The following is a 21,022-nucleotide window of genomic DNA, read 5'->3' on the forward strand; positions in this document are numbered from 1 at the left end:
AGGTGGAGAACATCCTTGGGCTGACTAGGTGTGGGCTGGACGTAATTAGGGAGGGTTGAAAGTCTGGGGTCATCAAGTACATCCTTCCCAAACAGATGTCTGACCCGACAGGCCTACTGGTACCAAACTCAGTACTCTTGTATCGGCCTGATGTCGATAGTAGGCTGAATGGAGATCATGTGGCCTCCTCAAACCGGGCTCTGAAACCATCATACCACTCCTAAAGGCGAGTAGCCCGCTTCACATCCTCTCCCCGTCTAGTAGTGGTCAGAAACTTGTCGACATTAACCAAATCTCTAGGAATTGGTTGCTCACTTCTGAACTACCGTTTCACCCGATCGGCATGGGGAAACTCCATAATATTGAAGCATACCAGGGAGGACAACAGACAACTAAGTCTCCCACTCCCCACCGGACCTCACCCAGTCCAGAATAATGTCATCCAATCTGGGGTCGACATACGACATCCATCAAAATTGCATAACCATGTGTCATAGACTCATCAAAAGCAGTTTATACAATAATTGTACTCAAATGTTTCATATTAAAGTAAGTAAAAGATAAGGGTATACCTCGTCCAAATGCAGCTGATCTAGCACTGTACGCCAATGGAAGACTTTCTGTGCATGGTGGTCCCTAATCTGCTAGGGCATCCCGATCAACCTGTTAACATATGCAGTAATCAAATTGTGTCAATCTATGTAGGTGGTGTGGAATTTATAACCCACAAACTAACTGGCAAGTGCACTGGATCTTACCAAGTAGTATCTCAAGTGAATGCGGGTCAATCCCACGAGGATTGATGGAATAAGCAACAATGATTAACTGATTTAATTAGTTAGACAAGCAAAAAATGGTAATGGGGTTTCAATTGCATCAAACAGTAAATTCAAAATATCAGAAAGCAAGCAGTAAACGGATTGTGAAATATATGGAGAAAACAGTTAAGGTTTCAGAGATATTTATTTTTCGGATTAACTTTTCTTACCAACTATTTTAATCATGCAAGATTCAATTCATGGCGAACTATATGTGACTAAACCCTAATTCTTTAGACCTTTTTAGTCTCCTCTAACCTTCATCAACTGCCAATTCTTTGTGTGATTCCAATTAGAGGGTTAGTTCAATTCTAGTTTATATGCCACAGAAATCCTAATTATCCAAATATAAGAGGATTATATGTCGTGTATCCCGTTAAGTCCAGATAATTAGAAATTTAGGAGAAATTATTTTCAAGCTGTTGTTCAAGCAAAGAGCTTTTCCAAGTTTTACAAGAACTCAATTAGAACAAGGTCATACTTCCGTTCCACCCAGATTCATAAGATAAAGAACGAAAATAATTCTTGAAATTGAAATCAATACATGAATTAAAATAGAACAGTAATAATATTAATCCATAGAATAAACAGAGCTCCTAACCTCAACAGTGGAGGTTTAGTTGCTCATGGTTCAGAGAGAAAATTAGGCTTTTGTAAAACTGTAATGTGCCAAATGAGGTAAGAGAGAAGAGATTCTAATTAATGTAAATAAGTTTTCTAAAACTAAATAATATATTTTTCTATTTATAAATAAAATAAAAGTTTAATCAAATTTAAATGAGGATCTTCGTGGCTTTGCAATTGAGACATGGGGACCATTGGGAGTTATAAGGTTGGCGTCTAACTTCATGGACTTGGCGCCTAACTTGGGCATGGCAGTAAGGATTGTGTGTGTTTGTTGTGCCTGGCGCCACCTTGGCAACCTTGACTTGATGGATTAAGTTTGTCTTAGCACCTAACTTGGAGAATCCCAAGTTAGGCGCCACCTTTGCCGAATTGCTGGAGAAGAAGTATAGACTATTATACATCGTTGGAAAGCTCTGAAAGTTAGCTTTTCAACGCCACTGAAATCATGTCGATTGGACCTCTATAGCGTGAGTTATTCATGTTAGAGTGCAGGTTTCTTCTCTTTTTCTATAGAAACTCCATCAAATCCATCCAAATGCCACCTGAAATAAACAGAATTACACACAACTCAAAGTAGAATCCATAGTAGCTGAAAGATATTTAATTCTTGATTAAACTCAACAATTTGAATGCAAAATCACTAGAAAAAGATAGGAAAGATGCTCGCACATCATCAGGTAAAACTTGAATTGAATAAATAAAAATGGACAAGAACATTAAACGATAACAATTGCCTCACTGCTAGAGGAAAGGTCATAATCTGCCTCTCTGGTGGACACCATTGTGGAATCCTGTGGTATATCCACGAGACTAGCGGCGGTGTACATCCGGCTATGTCCGTGGTGTCACAATGTCCTGCATGGCACAAGGAGTGATACGTCCATGCAAGCACAGCGGAACCCCATGACAGACCGCTACACCTCCTAAAGTCGGCCAATAGTGGCAACCATTTGATATGCACCTGATTGTTGGATTTGTGGGTCATCAGGTAACCACTAATCAATAGTATGATGTAACACCTAGTGTACTATCGGAGGGTGGTTGGATCCGTGGTACTCGGAGGCATGTGGCGGACTCTATCCTGAAGTCATGTCATCTTAATGCTAAACGACTCCTTTCGTTGGGAACCTTACTGCGGACCGTGTGGGGGTTTAGCACCCAAGAGCTCCTCCACGTACTCCCATGTCAGTCGCTGGTACCAAGTCTGGAAGTCATGCAGGCACCCACCCATTGGCTCCCCGTGTGTGTGTAGTCCGAGGTGGTACCCAATGTCTTGCAGGGTGATGTTGCACTCACCCCATGGCTGGTAGAAAGTGTGGGTCTCCAGACGCCAGCGCTCCACGAATGCAGTGATCAAGGAGTTGTCAAACACAATGTCCCTGAGCTGCACCGTGTCGCCGAACCCAACCTCCCTCAGATAAGGGACGATGGCGTCTGAAGGTGCAAGTGTGTGACTAACCCGCAGGCGAGGCCTCTGTTTAAACGAAAAACTTTTATAAAGATTCGATTCCAAACTAAGTTCTCTAGCATGTCCAAATCTATTAGAACAAATCTAAAATGCAACTCAAATAAACATCACAACATAATGAATAGGTTACAAAACCAATACTTAAAAATTCTCTCTGAATTTAAAGAAAATTTTAACTAACAAATATATTTAATTAACTAATCAAATCAAAGTAATTAGTTATCTAACTTTCACTATAAGTAAATTACATACCTAACTCATGTTACTAACTTGCCAATTAACCTAAACGGTGTTACCTCAATATCATCCAATCTACTCATGTATTAAAACACTAACTTTGTAAAAGTTCTCGAAATAAAATCTCATGCACTTAATAATTTAAATAATAAAAATAACACTAACATCATAGTCGATAGCTCCCACAATGTGCCAACTAGCGTTGAGGCGGTTGATGTCAAGGTCTCGTGCATCCATGCGTGCGTCCCTGCGTGCCATAACGTCTGGGAAACTAAAAAATATAAACAAAACGGTGCCAGAAAGAGAGAAATGTGGGAAAAATATGGAGTCAGGAGTGCTGCGAACGACTTCCATTATAGTCGCTCTCTGGACTTATCTCGTTTATCATGTAAACGAAATAAGTCACTTAATGAAAATCCATTAATACCCTCAAATTAACGGATATTCGTAATTAAAATCTTTATTTTATTTATTTAAAAAAATCCTTTGTATTATGATTAAATTTTACTTATTACTTTTATTAAATTAATTTTAATTAATTTTACTACTTGAATAAAAGTTAGGCGAAGTAGTCGGTTGCATCACCAATCCCTCATAAAATGAGAGGAACTAACATTTTAAACCTGATTTATTTTGACGGGTTAGGCCGGCCTGCCCTATTTTCTGGACAAGTCTCGATGGGACAGAATGAGACAAACTACTCACTTTGACACCCCTTCTTCGTGCAACAGTAGAACCTCTGATATTCTGGAGTATGTAAATTGCATCAAATTCAAAAGGAAGCAAACCGAAGGGAACGGGAGATTCTGTTGATTTATTTTGGGTGGAAGAATCAATCATCAGTTGTGACTAATTAATCCTGTTGCAAATTTATTGATTGCTGTTTGGTCTGTACAACAAAGATCCGTAACTACACTAGTCAAAGAAAAAATTCTACTTATGTTTGCAACTAATCAATCCTTCTTATAATTAATCATATATAAATGAAAATGCTCACGAACCTAAATTTTTCATAGTTGATCTTTGCTTATTTTAATGGTTTATCCCTTGTTTAGACTACCAGTTACAAATTTCATTGAATTGATAAATGATATAAAAATTTTAATAAACTTGCCTAAACATTGAAACAACCTTTCAACCCAAACATAACATTCGGCAAATTTTGAACTCCTATAGGTAATAATGATTCTATCTCCTAGACATCGTTTCTTCATAATTAATCCCCAACTTTATCTTTTATGTTCTCAACTAAATTATACAATTGCTATAAAGCACTTCACTTTTATCTCCTTGTAAACTCATGCAAAGCACAAGTACAGCCACTTACTCTAGCTAATCGTGATGAGAAGAATCCATAGTTTCACCGTTGCGAAGGTGAAGAGTAAGTGAATCCCCACCATTCTTGCCCTCTCTACCTATTACTGAAAATTGGTCACTAGCTCTGATTAAAATACTCATCATACTACATTTTTTCTGAAACCAGTTGCAAAACTTAGTGCTACTCCATCTTCCAATAGTCCACATTTCTCATCAAGTATACACTGTCAAATAAAACCTATAAAGAAATTCCAATTTGTTTTTTCAAGGAAAAATAAAAGAAACTATCCTAGCAGTGGGTTCTTGTAATAACAAATCGCTGTATAAGGCAAATAAATTGAAGAGCCTTCTGCCGTACCAAGACCACCCAAGACATTCATCGAATAGATTTAAAAAATTCGAACCATCTTCATCCATTATTGTACAAAGAAATAGTGGAAGGAATGTACCAATACATGCTTACATCAGTGTGACAGAATCAGATAACAAGACTTCAAGATTACAATTTAACTTCCGAATAATAATTCTAATCCAAAGTTAATATACAAACCTTAATTGCAAAAAATATCTGGAAACAAGAACCAACGTCTCCTATGTCAGTATTCACATAATATAAAAATACATTCAATATGCCGAGGCCACTTACTAAACCTCCAACAGCATTGAAAACACACGACAACCACGCAAGAATCAATAGACTCTACCTACTCTGGACCTTGCATAGGAACCATCATATGTTGACCCTGAGATAGAAGGTCCAAAATAAAGTGAGAATTACTGTCATGTAAATTGATTATTTGTGCTAATAAAAATTCCTTAAACCAAATAAGATGCAACATACGAACCAGAGGAAAAGAAAAAAGAGAAATACAAAAGATTATATAAATAATTACATGCTAAATTATCCCACGTTGAGTAAAAATAGACTAAATTTGGTACTCATTACTCAAACAGTTAATCATGAGAGACTCCCACCCCATAGAACTACATGAACACTACTCTCAACCATTCATGTCTTCAGAGAGCCAGCTAATGGAAATAAAGCAGAAGCTGGAAACGAGCAAAAGCAAGGAATGGGCTATGAAGGATAAAAAAAAGTCACCTTAAGTGGCTAATCAGTTTGCACCATAGTATATGCAAACTTCATTAAGGACAATATTATATCTGACATCAAGTAATACTCAATTCAATCCACAAGACTCTACCAACAAAATAGCTTATTCTTGTTTGGTTGGCCAATTGCCTTATGGGCTTGAGTAACATAGCTAAAACATCCACATAAAACCAACTAAATAGAGTTTATTTTGAAATTACACCACAACCTAGCCCTTTAATAAGAGTTTTCTTTTTTTAATCACCATAAAAACCAAGCCAAATATTAAAGAATAACTTTCAATTTTTATATCTATGAAAAACTATTTTGTTTTAAAAAAAGAAAGTCCTTAGAAAGGAAGTCTTTGAGAAATCCAGCATTCACAATATTTGTTAAATTTTGATGATTAGGAAATCATATAGCATAAGATACTAATATCAACTTAGACCCACAATTCACCAGCAGCAATAATCTTTTAACACAACCTAGAAAGAATTTCCCAAGTGTTGTTACTTCTTAAAGAAAGCCAAGTTAAACTAGCTAAGCATCTCCCTCAGAAAATTTGTACCATAACATGAGCAAGGAATGAAGCTCCAATTATTCAAGAAGAAAATAGTAAAAAAGGAAACGAATAAAATTTTGTTTCCTATTTTGATAAAACAGGAAATGAAAACAAAAACCACCACAAATCCTTAAGTATTTTTAACTTTATCCTATCTATACAAAGTTCATTATCTGAAACTTACTTTTGCCATAAACAAAAACACATCAATTATTATAAAGTAATACTTTGAAAATCAAATATCTCATAAGTTAAACCAAACATACACAACACTAATCAATATTATAGTCCAAACTAATGATTAATGTGCTGATGCCAATAGCATCACCATTATCTGAATCGCTAATTTTGTAAAAGAAATTTAAATAATATAAGATCCAGAGCAGCTTTCAGCAACTCATGGTGCCCCAACCAAGTCTAGAGAAAACTACCCTTCAAAGATGGACCACACATTAAATAATCCAAGTCCATAAAAAGAAAACCTAGAAAGTAGACAACCCATAAACCAGACAACTTTTCATCAAGGACTTTAATGAGTGCATTGATATATGCTACCAACCAAAAGTAGCCACCTCGCAGTCAAGAATTATCAGGCATTAATTCTAAGATAGACTGTTTCAGTGACCAGTATCTCTTATGATATGAAATCAAAATGGTAATAAAACCAATATTTGTGGAAAATTTCAACAAAATTCTCTTCAAACCTATAACATTATGTGAATGGAAGTATCAACAACTCATGGATTGCTTTTCTGTCCAGAAGAATATTGTTTATGCCTCTCAGGTGATACCCAATCTTAATTATAATTACGAAATTTGTTACCAAAGATCATACTAGAAATTATTACATGCATACTAGATTATGATCTATGTTAAGGGTTTTGAACATAAAGGAGAACTAATCTGGATTGCTAAATTTGGCAAACTTACTCTTCAAAGCATATTGAATATAAGAGGGAAAAAGAATGCTGGAGAGTAAAGAGTGGGGAAAAGCTTTCACTACAGCTGTATTGTGTGATACAAGGCAGGGAACTGAGAGAATAGCTGACAGAGGCCTCGGAAAGGAAGAGATAGAGCCCAAGAAAACCATATTAAGCCATTCCAGCTAGAAGATATACCAATGATACTTATGATACAAAATAAATAAAGTCTCATATTTGAAGTGGGTTGATGGGTTTTGATTTGCTCAGGTACTATAAGTTTTTTACAATTCACTTATTACTGAAAAGAAAACTATTGGTTCTAAGTTTCTTACACCGTATCTATTATTAATAATGTATTAACATTAATATACACCCTTAGTAACATATTCAGTAACTTAGCAATTAGCACCCTGCATAACAGCAACATAAAGTTTCATGATCTACTAACTACAATCTTGATGTGTGATATTGATGTTTGACAGTCAATTTATTGCAGTTTCAAATCAGTTTGAAGAGCAAGCAGAGCATCATCATTTATCAGCATTCAACAAGAGTACATGACAGTGCAGAAGCACAGAAGAAAACCGTATACAACATTATACAGAGTAGTATTACCTGAGAGTTAGTGTAATTAACGCCTTGTGAGAAAGAACCTTGATGAGCAAGCTGTAAATTTCACAACAAACCATGACAACATCAGAACTCAGAAGTTTTGACATTCTAGCGATACAACAAGCATAGCAAGTATATTATGTGCTTGTGTGTATTCCACCTGAACATTAGGACTTGGTTGAACATCTTTTTTAGCAGAAGCGTCTCCACCCTTTGCTGAACCCTTGGTGTCACCCTAAAACACCACAAGTTCAAATATAAATAAGTATATAAAATTAAAAAGCGAACAGATATCAATCCAAAGGAAGAAATATGGATATTACCTCCATCTGCAGCATTCCCAATCAACCACGGTCAAATCCATATCACCGAAGAGGGAACGGGGCGGGGCGGGGCGGGGCGGGGGGGGGGGGGGAGGGGGACACCATGAGTGAAGAACAAAGTTAGACAGCAGGAAAATCAAAACGTGCCATATAGCAACATCTTTACATGACCCCGTACGCGTGTTCCTCAGAACAGAGCTTCTTGGGGACCAGATAAACTTCGCAAGTAAACCGAAGGTAAAAAAAAAAGCTGTAAATTCAGAATTACCTCTCTGTATCTTGTGAGGTAAATCTTCAAGGGATCAATATAATCCTCGAAACCGAGAGTCGCCATTGCCCAGAGCAAATCATCACCGTTAATAGTCTTCCTCTTCTCTCTCTGGCACTTATCAGAGGCCCTACATCATTCAACACCCTCGCAATTAAGGTACAAAAGAAAAATTAAATTAAATTAACCGTGAAACAAAAGAAAAAAAGAAAAAAAAAAGTACTCGCTGGTGATGAAGCTGATAAACTCGGAGACGCATTCCTGAACAGTTTCTTTGGCATCCTTGGCGATTTTTCCGTTGGCGGGAAGCGCCTTCTTCATGATGCGGCTGATGTTAGCGATGGGAAGGAACCTGTCCTGCTCCCTTATGTTGGAGCGAGGGCTATGGTCACCGCTCTCGTGGCTTCCGCCGCCTGGGCTCGCCGGACCGTCGGCCATGATCGCCGGAACCCTAATCTGAGAAACGAATCGGATAACACGAAAGACATGGTGAAAACTGTGAAAAAAGAAATAGGAAACAGATAAAAAAGAGTAGAAGAAAACCCTAGGTGCGAGGTGGACGCGAAACCCTAAAGAGAGAAAGAGAGAGGGAAAGGGATGATGATGGTGGTGGTGGATGATTATGACAGTGATAAACTGAAATACCTGGTTTGGGTGCTGGGAAATGTTTATGGAATTTTTGTATTTGGCGGGAGAGAGATCCGGTGAGAAATGGGAGAGGAATCGGACGCTGGAGAAGAAAGGAAGAAGGAAACGATTGAGATCAGAGAATGAAGCCTATCACCACCGTCCGTTTTCTTTATATTGCCCTCCTTTTCGCTTTTTCCCTTCTTCCCCCCTTCCTTCTCTTTTTATTTTCTCTCTCCTCTATCTTTTCTATTTTTTTTTTAATAATTATTGTTGTTTTCTTTAACTTTTCTTGTATTAACTTTCAAGATTCAACTGCCCCTGCCTAAAAAATTTATTACTGGCATTTACTTGTAGTACTTATTTTTAATTTATTACTGATCATGTGTGGTGTGTTCAACAATACTTTATCTTCATGATGAATAAATGATGGACTTAATTTAAACAGATTAGTAAAGAATTAATGACTTCAAATATATAAGATGCAAATAGAAAAATATAAAATGAAATGATTTTTTAATTAAAAAAAAGTTTTCATATTTCAAGATGCTGTTGTGCTGGAAATTTTATTATATTTTATTTTTGATGAGGTGTTTGATTTGACCACGTGTTGTGCCTGCTGTGTGCCTTTTGGCTTTTAGGTTTGGCGGTGGTTTATTGGTTGTATGGTTTTGATAACCACAGCTTTTGTATATTTGTGGAAAGAAAAAAGTGACGGTTCTTTACAGTGACCTTGTGTAAGTTGTGTTTCAGTTAATGATAGTCAATTTTCAGAATTAAAATTTAAAACAAGCAGTTAACTTTTTTATTTATTTTTTTACACAGTTCCAGTTTAAATCAGCCTTGAGATTCCCAGTTTCACAAACATAACTAAACCAACTATGATTTCTTTTGGCGTGTTTCTTGTGGAAAAATTGTTCATGAACTCCGATTATATGTATGTGCTCCTCTTCTGCTTTAATCTTTTTCCATGGCCAAAAGCGTTTTTACTTCTATACAACTTGTTTACTTGTACAATGAAAGAATTGTGCTTACTAAATTGACCCTTCCGAAGATTATTGAATGAAATTTATTTAAATAGTTGTATTGTATATTCCCTGCTTCTTTGGTCCGTAACTCAAGTATGAGATTCTACAATGGCTACAACCTTACTCCAGAAGGAGGAATACGATTCTGTCTGGCTTGAGGCCCTGCAAACACGTAGCAAATCAAGAATGAAAAGTGTCCATTTACATGTAAAAACAATGTAGCAGCTACTTTATTTGGCAATTCAGTTAAATAAATACGACGTCATTGATGCATTTCCTTCTAATCCAGAACGCATTATCACTCGAATATACATAATGCATACACATTGTTGTTTTGGAGGAATCAATCCTGGACCAAATATGAACAAACTAAAGGCCTCCCCCACACAGGAAAGCAAGGATAGAAAAATCAAATAAGACAGAGAAATAAATAACTAGTAAAAATCAATAGATTTATCTTGCGGTTGGGCGTGCAATGGATTCATCAATTGAGAGATAACTCTCAGTGGCACCTAGATCCATTGAACCTATGTTCACGGAAGAGTGGAAAGAATTTCTTGACAAGCCACGTGAATTGCTTTCAGCCTCTCTCTCAATAGCGATTGCATCTTGGATCTCCTTCAGAACTTCAGAAATCGACGGCCTCATATATCCATGAGGTTGAACACACATCAATGCTTTCTCTGCTATTTTCCACATTGATTGTAGGTCGTAATCATTCCTTAGCATGGGGTCAATAATTCCTTGTATGTCACCACTCTCAATGTGAAATTTTGCCTGTGAAACATACAAGTTAAACAATCAACACAAATTCAGTTCATGTTTGCTTTGTAATCTTATATTATCATCTAATCAAATATTGATGTTTATATGACTTTAAAAGAGTAAATAGTTTAATAAAATACATTTGCACAATGACAACATATCATTACATCTTTGTGTAAAGTTTATATACTGAGAACAATATATAGAAATTAAATCCATATAACATGATATGGAAAAGCTTAACATCTGCATAGTTTATTCAAAATTTTCCTTAGCTTGTCACACTCAATATTTTCCAGTATTTTATAAGTGTACGCATTCAATCTAATGCATGTTATTTTGATTTTTCAATGTTGTATATGTAAATACTGCACATATTATTTCAAAAGGGTAAAATATTGTTTTGGTCCTCAATTTTTGGGGTAAATTCTATTTTGGTCTCTAATGTTTTAATTGTCTCATTTTTATCCCAACTCCGCCTATGTTACACTTGCGGTACATAGCCGGTCCCAAGCCCGGATAAAGGAGGAGGGTTGTGTTAGGTCTTCGGCAACCAACGTAAAAATATAGCCGAATCCCCCATGACATGAATCAAAGACATTATTGCGCTAAAGCTAGGTCGTTACCCGGAAGTAACGCGCCGTATGGCTCGAGTACGGTGTCAAAGTAAGAGCCGCTGCATCGGTGCCCGGATGTAGTGTTAAATGAGCAAGGGTTCTCGCGTTTTCGTGAACGGACGAGGGTAAATAAACTAGTTCACAAAGGAAAAGGTAAAGGTTGAAGCGACAAAAGGTTGAGATTTGGGACATGGAACATAGGCACTCTAACAGGAAAGTCCATGGAGGTGGTGGACACCATGACAAGGAGGAAGATTAACATTATGTGCCTACAAGAAACGAAATGGGTTGGTGCAAAGGCTAGGGAGTTGGATTCTTCTGGTTTCAAACTTTGGTATACAGGAAAGGTGAAGAATAGGAATGGAGTTGGAATAATTGTGGATAAGCAGTGGAAGAAGGACGTAGTTGATGTCAAGAGGGTGGGAGATCGGATCATCTCTATCAAACTTGTGGTGGAGGGAGGTGCTTTCCATGTGATTAGCGCCTATGCACCGCAAGTGGGTTCGGACGAACAACACAAGATAAGGTTTTGGGAGGATCTAGAGAGTTTGGTTCAAGGCATACCTTTGGGAGATAAGATTTTCTTAGGAGGAGATTTAAATGGCCATGTTGGGAGAGAAGTGACTGGATATGGGAGTATTCACGGAGGCCATGGTTTCGGGGTGATCAATGCCGAGGGTAAAACTATTTTGGACTTTTCCTCAACTTTTGATCTTCTCATCGCAAATACATGTTTTAAAAAGAGAGACGAACATCTTATAACCTATAAGAGTGGCATGACAAGCTCTCAAATCGACTTCTTCTTGTTGAGGAGAGTCGACCGGAAATTTTGCATTAACTGTAAAATTATCCCGGGAGAGAGTTTGACAACACAACATAGGGTGCTCGTCATGGATTTTCGCATTGAGCAAAAGTTGAGGAAAAGACATAATACGAAGAACCCAAGGACGAGGTGGTGGCGGATGAAAGGTGAGGAACAAAGAAGCTTCCTAAGACGGGTAGGAGAAGAGGCAAAGTGGGATGGGAATGGAAGCGCGGAAGAGATGTGGAGGGAGATGGCAGAAGTTATTAGAAGAACAGCAAAAGAAAGTTTTGGTGAATCTAAAGGAATAGGACCAAGAGACAAGGAGTCCTGGTGGTGGAATGCGAGTATACAAGAAAAGATAAAGATAAAAAGAGAATGCTTTAAAGAGTGGTCTTTATGCCGCAATGCAGATAACTGGGAAAAATATAAGGCGGCTAAGAAAGAGACAAAAGTGGCTGTAAGTGAAGCAAGAACAAGAGCATATGAGGGTCTCTACCAGTCTTTGGGCACGAAAGAAGGAGAAAAAGGTATATATAGAATTGCAAAGAGCCGGGAAAGAAGAACGAGAGATTTGAATCAGGTTAAGTGCATAAAGGATAAGGATGGAGAGGTGTTTGCTCAAAAGGAGAAGATTAATGAAAGGTGGAAGAGCTACTTCTACGAGTTATTTAATGAGGGACAGAAGACTTCCGAGCCTTGGTCGATTATGCACAAGGGAAGAAGATCAAAACTTTGACTACTATCGAAGGATTCGAGACTTCGAGGTAAAAGAGGCTCTAAAGCAGATGAAAAATGGCAGGGCAGTATGACCTGATAATATCCCGATTGAGGTTTGGAAGGGTCTTGGAGGAAAAGGCATCAACTGGTTAACCAAGCTTTTTAATGAGATTTTAAGATCAAAGAAGATGCCTGATGAGTGGAGAAAGAGCACCTTGGTACCTATCTACAAGAATAAGGGGGATATACAAAGTTGCGGAAATTATAGAGGGATTAAGCTTATGAGTCATACTATGAAGTTATGGGAAAGGGTGATAGAACGGAGGTTGAGAAAAGAGACACAAGTAACAGAGAACCAATTTGGATTTATGCCAGGCAGATCTACCACTGAAGCGATATACCTATTAAGAAGGATGATCGATATACCTATTAAGAAGGATGATGGAGAGATATCGTAATAATAAAAGGGATCTACACATGGTGTTTATTGATTTGGAAAAAGCGTATGATAGGGTACCAAGGGATGTCTTATGGAAGGTTTTAGAAAAGAGGAGAGTAAGGATCGCATATATTCGGGCAATTAAAGACATGTATGATGGGGCCACAACTAGTGTGAAGACTCAAGGTGGTGTGACAGAGGAATTCCCTATTGGTATAGGATTACACCAGGGATCATCCTTAAGTCCATACATTTTCACATTAGTCTTAGAAGTACTCACAGAGCACATCCAAGAGCCTGTGCCATGGTGCATGCTTTTTGCCGATGATATCGTCCATATGGGAGAGTCAAGGGAAGACCTAAATAAGAAGTTGGAGTTATGGAGAGAAGCTCTAGAAGTGTATGGTCTGCGCATAAGCCGTAGCAAGACGGAATATATGGAATGTAAGTTCAGTCTGAGAAGGGAAAACTCCAATATAGAGGTGAAAATTGGAGAGAACACCCTACGAAAAGTTAAAAGTTTTAAGTATCTTGGGTGCATCATACAGGATAATGGAGAGATTGAACATGATGTAAATCATAGGATCCAAGCAGGTTGGTCAAAATGGCGGAGTGCATCTGGTTTTATATGCGACAAAAAAGCGCCTTTAAAACTTAAAGGTAAATTCTATCGCACCGCTATAAGACCGGCTATGCTGTATGGTACGGAGTGTTGGGCGGCTAAAGGGGAGCACGAACATAAGCTGAGTGTGGCAGAGATGAAGATGTTGAGATGGATGAGTGGTCATACGCGATTGGATAAAATAAGGAATGAAGATATAAGGGAGAGAGTTGGAGTAGCACCTATTGTGGAAAAGATGGTTGAATCGCGTCTCAGGTGGTTTGGACATGTGAGAAGAAGACCGATAGAACATCCAGTCAGGAGGGTGGATGAGATGGAAGATGGACAAAGGGCGAAAGGCAGAGGAAGACCTAAGAAGACCATCCATGAGGTGGTCAAACGAGATCTACATGTAAACGGTCTCTCTGTAGACATGATACATGACAGAGCACAATGGCGTCGTTTGATTCATGTAGCCGACCCCACTTAGTGGGACAAGGCTTTGTTGTTGTTGTTGTTGTTGTCTCATTTTTATCCCAAAATGTTTAAGATTCCATCAATGTTATCCCACCGTCAAATCTCTCATTAACAATTAATGGAATTAATATACTATTCATAATATTTTTGTTAAAACTACGTTTGTTCAACTCCTTCTCCTACCTTCACTCTCTCAACAAGACCAAATCCCATTTTCCTACTCCATTCTTCTTCTTCTTTTTACACTATTAATTCTTCAAGAGGTGTTTGAGGAGGAAGAAGGGAGTAAAAAAATAGGGTTTGGACTTGTTGAGAGGGTGAATGTGGGAGAGGGAATTGAGCAAAGGTAGCTTAACAAAAGCATTATTAATAATAGTATATCAATTTTGTTTAGTGTTAGTGAATGATTTGACGGTCATTTTAAACATTTTGGATAAAAATAAGACTATTAAATTCTTAGGGACCAAAATAGGATTCACTCCAAATGTTGAAGACCAAAACAGTAGTTTACCCATTTCAAAATTATGCTTATAGAGAAATTTAAACTCACCCACTGGACTATGTTTCGGCAGTTAACACCAAAGTTTTCATTTGATATTGCTTCTTGTCCAGATATGAGTTCAAGAAGAATTACACCAAAACTATAAACATCGCTCTTGTCAGTCAGCTGCTGGGAGATATAGTACCTATTCAAGAAAAGTTTACATGACAATCCTGAAGTAATTGGGACCTTAGACACAACCAGATAATTAGTTATCCAAAACTAAACACACAAATTTATGGAAAATAGATGAAGGCCTTACTCAGGATCAAGATATCCTACTGTCCCCCGAACTATGCTAGAAACATGGGAAACTCCATCAACAGCAAGTTTTGAAAGACCAAAATCTGAGACCTTAGCTCTCATTTGCTTGTCAAGAAGAATATTGCTGCTTTTTACATCTCTATGGATAACGACAGGAATACAACCCGTATGAAGGTATTCAATCCCTGAACAAGCAAATAAATAAAACAATTAATGTCATTATGAAATGGTTATCTTATCAGAGAAGGACCACTCAACCGAAACTTCAAAGAAAAAGTTAAAAGTGTTGTTATAATGCTATCTTAATTATGGATACCCTAGCATTATAATTTATAACCTTTTGCAGCATCTTCTGCAACCTCAAGCCGCTTAATCCAATTGATACTCCGTCCATGCGTTAATGGACCTACAAGAAGTCAGAGATAATTCAACATATGGACTTATATGCTCCTTGATTCGAATCATGTAGGCTTACCATAGAGATGTTCCTTGAGAGTTCCATTGTGCATGAATTCATAAACGAGCATGCTACTATCTTCCTCCCGGCAATACCCAAGAAGCTGTACCAAATTTCTGTGATGTATTCTTGAAAGAAGTGTTACCTGGATCAAAGGAAAATATCAACTATAATATTGTTTTGGTAAAGGACATAAAACATAATATGAATATCGTTTCAATGACAACAGATTTTAGTAAGAACATTCAACTAATTTTATCTACTTTAACAAATGAAGTATCACAAAAATATAATGTCTCTAAAGCAAAATAGCAAATATGAATTATTATTTATTAGAGAAGCCTATTAATGCAGGAGGGATACCTCATTGGAGAACTCTCGCTTGCCTTGATAGGAATTATTGGTCAAAACTTTTACAGCTATCTCTTTTCCATCTTTCAGTTTCCCGTAGTACACAACTCCAAAACCACCAGAACCAATCTTTTTCTCAAAATTATTTGTGGCATTTAAAATTTCGGAAAAACTGAAGCAGTGAGCAGTTTCTGCAGCATCATCATTTTTCCAGGAAGCCAGCTTTTGAGTAGGGAGAGAAGAGTTGTGATCTATTAACAATATAAAGAAATAAATAATGTCGTACAAACTCAGATATATGACAGACACAACAAAAATATCTTCTTTTTGGAATCCTACCTTGCTCAAAATACCTTCTATTTCCTTTACGCATAAACAAGTAAGATATAATAGTGGCCAATAGTAGAACAGAAGCCCCCACTGTGGAACCGATAATAACATACGTTTTGCCCTCTATTCTTTTCCCCCTGTGAAGATTAATGTTTCCAGAGTAGCTGTTGAATACGGAAATAACAAGATAGTGGTCATCATGCTATTTTAAAAGTATTCACTTTATGGTTTCTTCTGTAAATGTTGCATGGTTTCACCATCAGAGAAAAATAAAATGTTGCACTTATTTATCTTGTTTCAGAAGGCAAGTTAAAGCAGTACTCACTCTAAAACCAAATCTTTGCTCAGAAGAGCAGATGGTATTGTTCCAGATAACAAATTATTTTGCACATACCTGTGAAAATCATAATTAATAAATATATCAAATAATAATTGAACAAGTTTGAAGGATAGTCACTTGAGCATTAAGCATACATGGCTGCAGTATTTTCTCAGATATTTAACATAATAACTTACAGTTTTCTAGTTAGCTTACATTTCTCCTAAATTTGGAAGGTTCAGCAGAGATGTTGGGAGGACACCCGTCAACTGATTGTTCTCAAGATGACTGCAAGAGGAAAAACGTTACAGTTAATCGAATGCTACATTACATAGCAATAGCATGACTGTGGAAAGAAGTTATCAAGGATTACATGATCTTTATGTTCATGCACCCAGTAAAATCTGGTATTGGGCCAGTTAACATGTTTCCATCAAGCCATCTGCATCCATGAAATAAATCATTCCACTACACGAGGTAAGCAATGAACCAAACGTAAGACACAAAGTATTCATTCCCAGAAAAATTAGATATAAACTTACAGTTCAACTAGACCAGTCAGTTTGGTGATATCCAAAGGAATATTTCCAGTCAGGTTTTTACCGGACAATAAGCTGCCACCACCATGAACATAAATTAATTATTAGAGGACCACTTCAACTCTATTCTGAAACATGCAATGGAACATTCTTTATAGAAGCAAACTGATTTCTTATTTCTTTTTCTTTGTTTTTCTTTTCCTTTGATAAAGACAGAGAATGAATCCACAACAAAATGAAAATAAATAAGTAAAAAATAAAAATAAATAAATAAATAACTTACACTGAAACTACTTTTGGTTGAGGATCCGAATTACAGCGGATCCATGACCATGGAACAGGTAGACAAGGGTCCCCTCCCTCTTGTGCCCAATCTGCCGAAGGGTAGTGTGACAATACACTAGAAACAGCTGCTACTGAAAACATGTCCAAGTACGAAAAATTTTTAATACTTCAAGAGAGAGTGGGGTAGAAGATGAAAAGGAAGATAAACTAAAGCAATTTGCAATGCAAAAGACATACTTAAACTACATAATTGCAAGTTTGTCAAACATCATATCATAGTAGCTTCTTCTTAGCAGACTTACAATCAATAGAGCCATCATTTTTCTCCAAATATTTATTTATCTCCATTGCATTTAGAAGAGGACCCTTGGAAGAATCAGAGGTCTTGCCAAATCTAAAAGAAAGCACAAAGGGCAGGGATATGTTGTTAAATCCTGGTTCATAGAGGCGATACTTTCCCTGAGCATTTTCTTCAATATTTACAACAGCCTTGCTAATATCAGGCTGGCCTGGAAGTACTAGCCTAAATTTTCTGGAATCATTTGGACCTAAATCTTCAATTTCTGCACAATAAGAGAATGCCCAACCAGTACCAGGAAAACCATCCAAGTTCAACCGGTAAGTTAGAGACCCATTTGTGCCTACTACTGCTGTCTGCATCACTTTCATTGGGGGTATTTCGTCTCTGTTAACATCAATTGGTACTTCGGTTGAGATTTTCTTGGTACCATCAGCAACATCAACAAGAAAATTTGCTTTCTTCACAGAATCCGACTCCCATATTCTATCAAAAGGATCATCAGGATACCTGAAATGCAGATACAAAGCGTTTTAAATTGGAGGAAGAGTATGCATGTACTCATGTAAATATTTAGTGTTAGAATACGTGAAGGAGTACTTTATATGAAGAAAGTTGCAAACAAGCAACATTCATGGTTTTCTCTAGTAAAAATGACAATAAACTAGTCATTATGAATATCCATAATAGAGTCTTCCAATTTTATATTGAACTTGTTTTAACAGTTGGAATGGAACCATTTGATTGATTGATCTATATCATACATACACATATGAATAAAAATATTGTTAGCAGATAATTTATAAAAGAACAGACTATGAAGCAATATATGGAATGGACTAAGGTTAGGACAATTACCTGATTGGAGCATCACTTTCTGCTCCAAAATTTATCCGTGCAGAGACACTGAGGTAAAATTGTTCCTCATATTGTGTATAATAAACGGAACCATTGAATTGCCGGAGCTCAAGTGTAGATATGAACGGCTGCCCTGTTGTGGCGTTCGATAAACACACACTCACAGCAGAACTTGAAGCCAAAAATATAAGCTCTCTCATTTCTATAAGGTTAGCATCTGATATAACAATGGTAGACCAATGTGTAGCCCCAATAGAAATGTCAAATTTAGGATAAACATTGTTATTATCAAAGTTCCCATACAGGAATGCGGCCCTCAGTAGGTACCTTGTCCTGCTCACAACATCAAGTGTGTAGCAGTATTTCTTGGTATCAGCAGGGAAGTGTCTAAGCGTGGTGTACTGCCGCCGCGTCTCGTTTGCAACTGATATGGTGCTTACTTCTCCATAAGGAAGCTTATCATCAGGGCTCCATTTAAGACCAATCTCATCAGTGAAATTTTCTGAACCTCCACAGTCCAAACTTACAAAACCTGCTTAGGATGAAATATTTTGTCACCGAATAATAGCCTAGATGGACGAAATGGCAATTATAAATCCAATTCCAAGCTCTAATAATTAATGAACACTTAAAAAATGTAAGTATAATCTCTCAAACTCACCAACACTCATAATAATAATAATAAGGAGAGAATTTCTAATATTTCAAAACATATTCATTTCATTTTTGGAACACACATAATACACAAAAAACAACAAAACAAATCGCATAGTATTTTTTAAAATTCACAACATTAATTGTTATTAAGTAGTATTGTAAAAAGCTTATAAAAAAAATTCACAGAATCTGAATCAAAAGCAGAGGTTAGATCTCAAATCTTCAGTCCCATGCTGAACAAAATCTTAGCTCACATGATAGACATGGAATAGAAGAAGATTAAGTAGCGCTATTAAGCTTTAACTAAACAATAACACGAAGCATCGGTAGCTGATTCAGCTGAAGAAGCTTATGGAAAGAAGAGAAAGCGAAGAGATCATAAAAAAAGAAGAAAGAAACATATACCTTGCATCTGAGCGGAAGAGGAGGAAAGCGGGAGAAGTAGAAGTGAGAGAGAGAAGAGGAAGAGCGCTCCGTTCTCCTCCATTGTTATAAATAACTGAAGCTTTGGTGTGAGAACTGAGATAGAGAGAAGCATAAAAATTGCGGAACCCGACGGAGTAAGCTCACTGCTCACATTCTCACTCGGTTAGAGTCTCAGTAGTAGCCTGTAGCAGAACCAGACCGTGCCAGAATAGAATGTTCGTATCTCGAATCTGCTCTATAAATAATGGAAGGAATGTCCTTACTACTACAAAACAAACAAAAGATACGTTGTTTAATATTTTACAAATTTGAATATTTTATTCTATTAAAATAGTATTAATTATTTACTTTCCTAGTCTCCGTCTCGTAATAACTCACCAAAAATTACATCAACTACAACTAATAATATGACTTCAATCTTAATTTAATATTTCTTTTTTTCTTTTTTTTTTTTTTACCGGTAGTTTAATATTAATATTTGATATAGTGTCACTTTTTTCAGAGCACTACTGTGTTATACAGTAGGTAGTGGTGCTTTGGTGGTGGGTATTGGCACTTATCAGACTAAAGTAGAGAGGCTGCAACTTTTGAAGTTTTGAGAGTTGACGGGCGTTTTGGTAGTGCGTGCGTGGGGCCCACACAAAGTCAAGTTTGTGCCCCTACGGCCCTATCTGCCGTGTACTGAAATTATTTTCTCTGCGAATAATACGAATACGTTCCGAAATCAGAAATTATTTTTCATATGTACTATAAATTGGTGTATTTGCTCAATATTAAAAAAAGAGGTGTTTTGTGTTGTTCTAGGTGTTAGGTTCAATATACGAGAAGACGTGGTGACGGACAGATTCGTTAGAAGCGTGGCAGTTTTTCAGCAATACATAGAAAAACGTGGTAATATGACCAACAGGTACGGATGGCAATACGTAAAGGGTGTGTTGTCTCTGAATTTTAAAAGTATTATAGGTTTTCGCTCGTTTCTGAAAAATTTACAGTAACACAGGAGACATATTGTAGGTTGTTTGCATGTAGGGAATAGTCTCCCATTCTTATAACCAGCGACTCTTATTGAAGCTTTATAAATTGAGTTTATTGGTAGAATGCATCATGTGAAGTGTGTGTATCATACAATATAAAATGTGTTATACTGAGAAAGAAAAAGAAGATAGACCGAAGAAGAGAGGTAAAATAAAAAGTTAACTGTGTGTTGTGATGTGAAGAGTATGTGTTATACTGAGAATTAAGATTTAGGTGTGTCAGGGTTCGAATTCTGTTTTGTACATAAAACAATCCATTGGCTAGCGACAAACTCTTAAATAGAGTTCAGTAGTGCAGCGGATTAATCCTTACCTTGCCAGGCTGGGCGATACCGTAAA

At 37.0% G+C, this 21,022-nt stretch overlaps 3 protein-coding genes across 3 annotated transcripts; all 3 read right to left on the bottom strand.

Moving 5' to 3' along the window:
- Nucleotides 1–1,502: 1,502 nt before the first annotated feature.
- On the bottom strand, nt 1,503–3,484 carry LOC140173345 (protein MAIN-LIKE 1-like). The gene is made up of 2 exons (XM_072196446.1): nt 3,316–3,484; nt 1,503–2,919 (listed from the first exon to the last, which is right to left on the bottom strand). The coding sequence occupies exons 1-2, from the start codon at nt 3,406–3,408 to the stop codon at nt 2,575–2,577; spliced, it is 438 nt and encodes a 145-aa protein (XP_072052547.1). The 5' UTR covers nt 3,409–3,484; the 3' UTR covers nt 1,503–2,574.
- Nucleotides 3,485–4,851: 1,367 nt separating this feature from the next.
- Nucleotides 4,852–9,390, bottom strand: LOC112696480 (nuclear transcription factor Y subunit B-10). The gene is made up of 7 exons (XM_025749275.3): nt 8,894–9,390; nt 8,472–8,704; nt 8,249–8,378; nt 7,981–7,986; nt 7,818–7,892; nt 7,661–7,711; nt 4,852–5,210 (listed from the first exon to the last, which is right to left on the bottom strand). The coding sequence occupies exons 2-7, from the start codon at nt 8,684–8,686 to the stop codon at nt 5,172–5,174; spliced, it is 516 nt and encodes a 171-aa protein (XP_025605060.1). The 5' UTR covers nt 8,687–8,704; nt 8,894–9,390; the 3' UTR covers nt 4,852–5,171.
- Nucleotides 9,391–10,149: 759 nt separating this feature from the next.
- On the bottom strand, nt 10,150–19,889 carry LOC112696482 (probable LRR receptor-like serine/threonine-protein kinase At1g67720). The gene is made up of 15 exons (XM_025749276.3): nt 19,629–19,889; nt 18,567–19,098; nt 17,713–18,218; nt 17,409–17,541; nt 17,129–17,200; nt 16,960–17,028; nt 16,803–16,874; nt 16,593–16,661; nt 16,277–16,431; nt 15,950–16,188; nt 15,605–15,731; nt 15,467–15,535; nt 15,128–15,314; nt 14,875–15,010; nt 10,150–10,680 (listed from the first exon to the last, which is right to left on the bottom strand). Exons 1-15 carry the CDS (start codon nt 19,759–19,761, stop codon nt 10,357–10,359), a joined length of 2,823 nt encoding a protein of 940 aa, XP_025605061.1. The 5' UTR covers nt 19,762–19,889; the 3' UTR covers nt 10,150–10,356.
- Nucleotides 19,890–21,022: the final 1,133 nt, after the last annotated feature.

This window comes from Arachis hypogaea, chromosome 6, assembly GCF_003086295.3.
Source record: "Arachis hypogaea cultivar Tifrunner chromosome 6, arahy.Tifrunner.gnm2.J5K5, whole genome shotgun sequence".
In the NCBI taxonomy this organism is placed as follows: domain Eukaryota; kingdom Viridiplantae; phylum Streptophyta; class Magnoliopsida; order Fabales; family Fabaceae; genus Arachis; species Arachis hypogaea.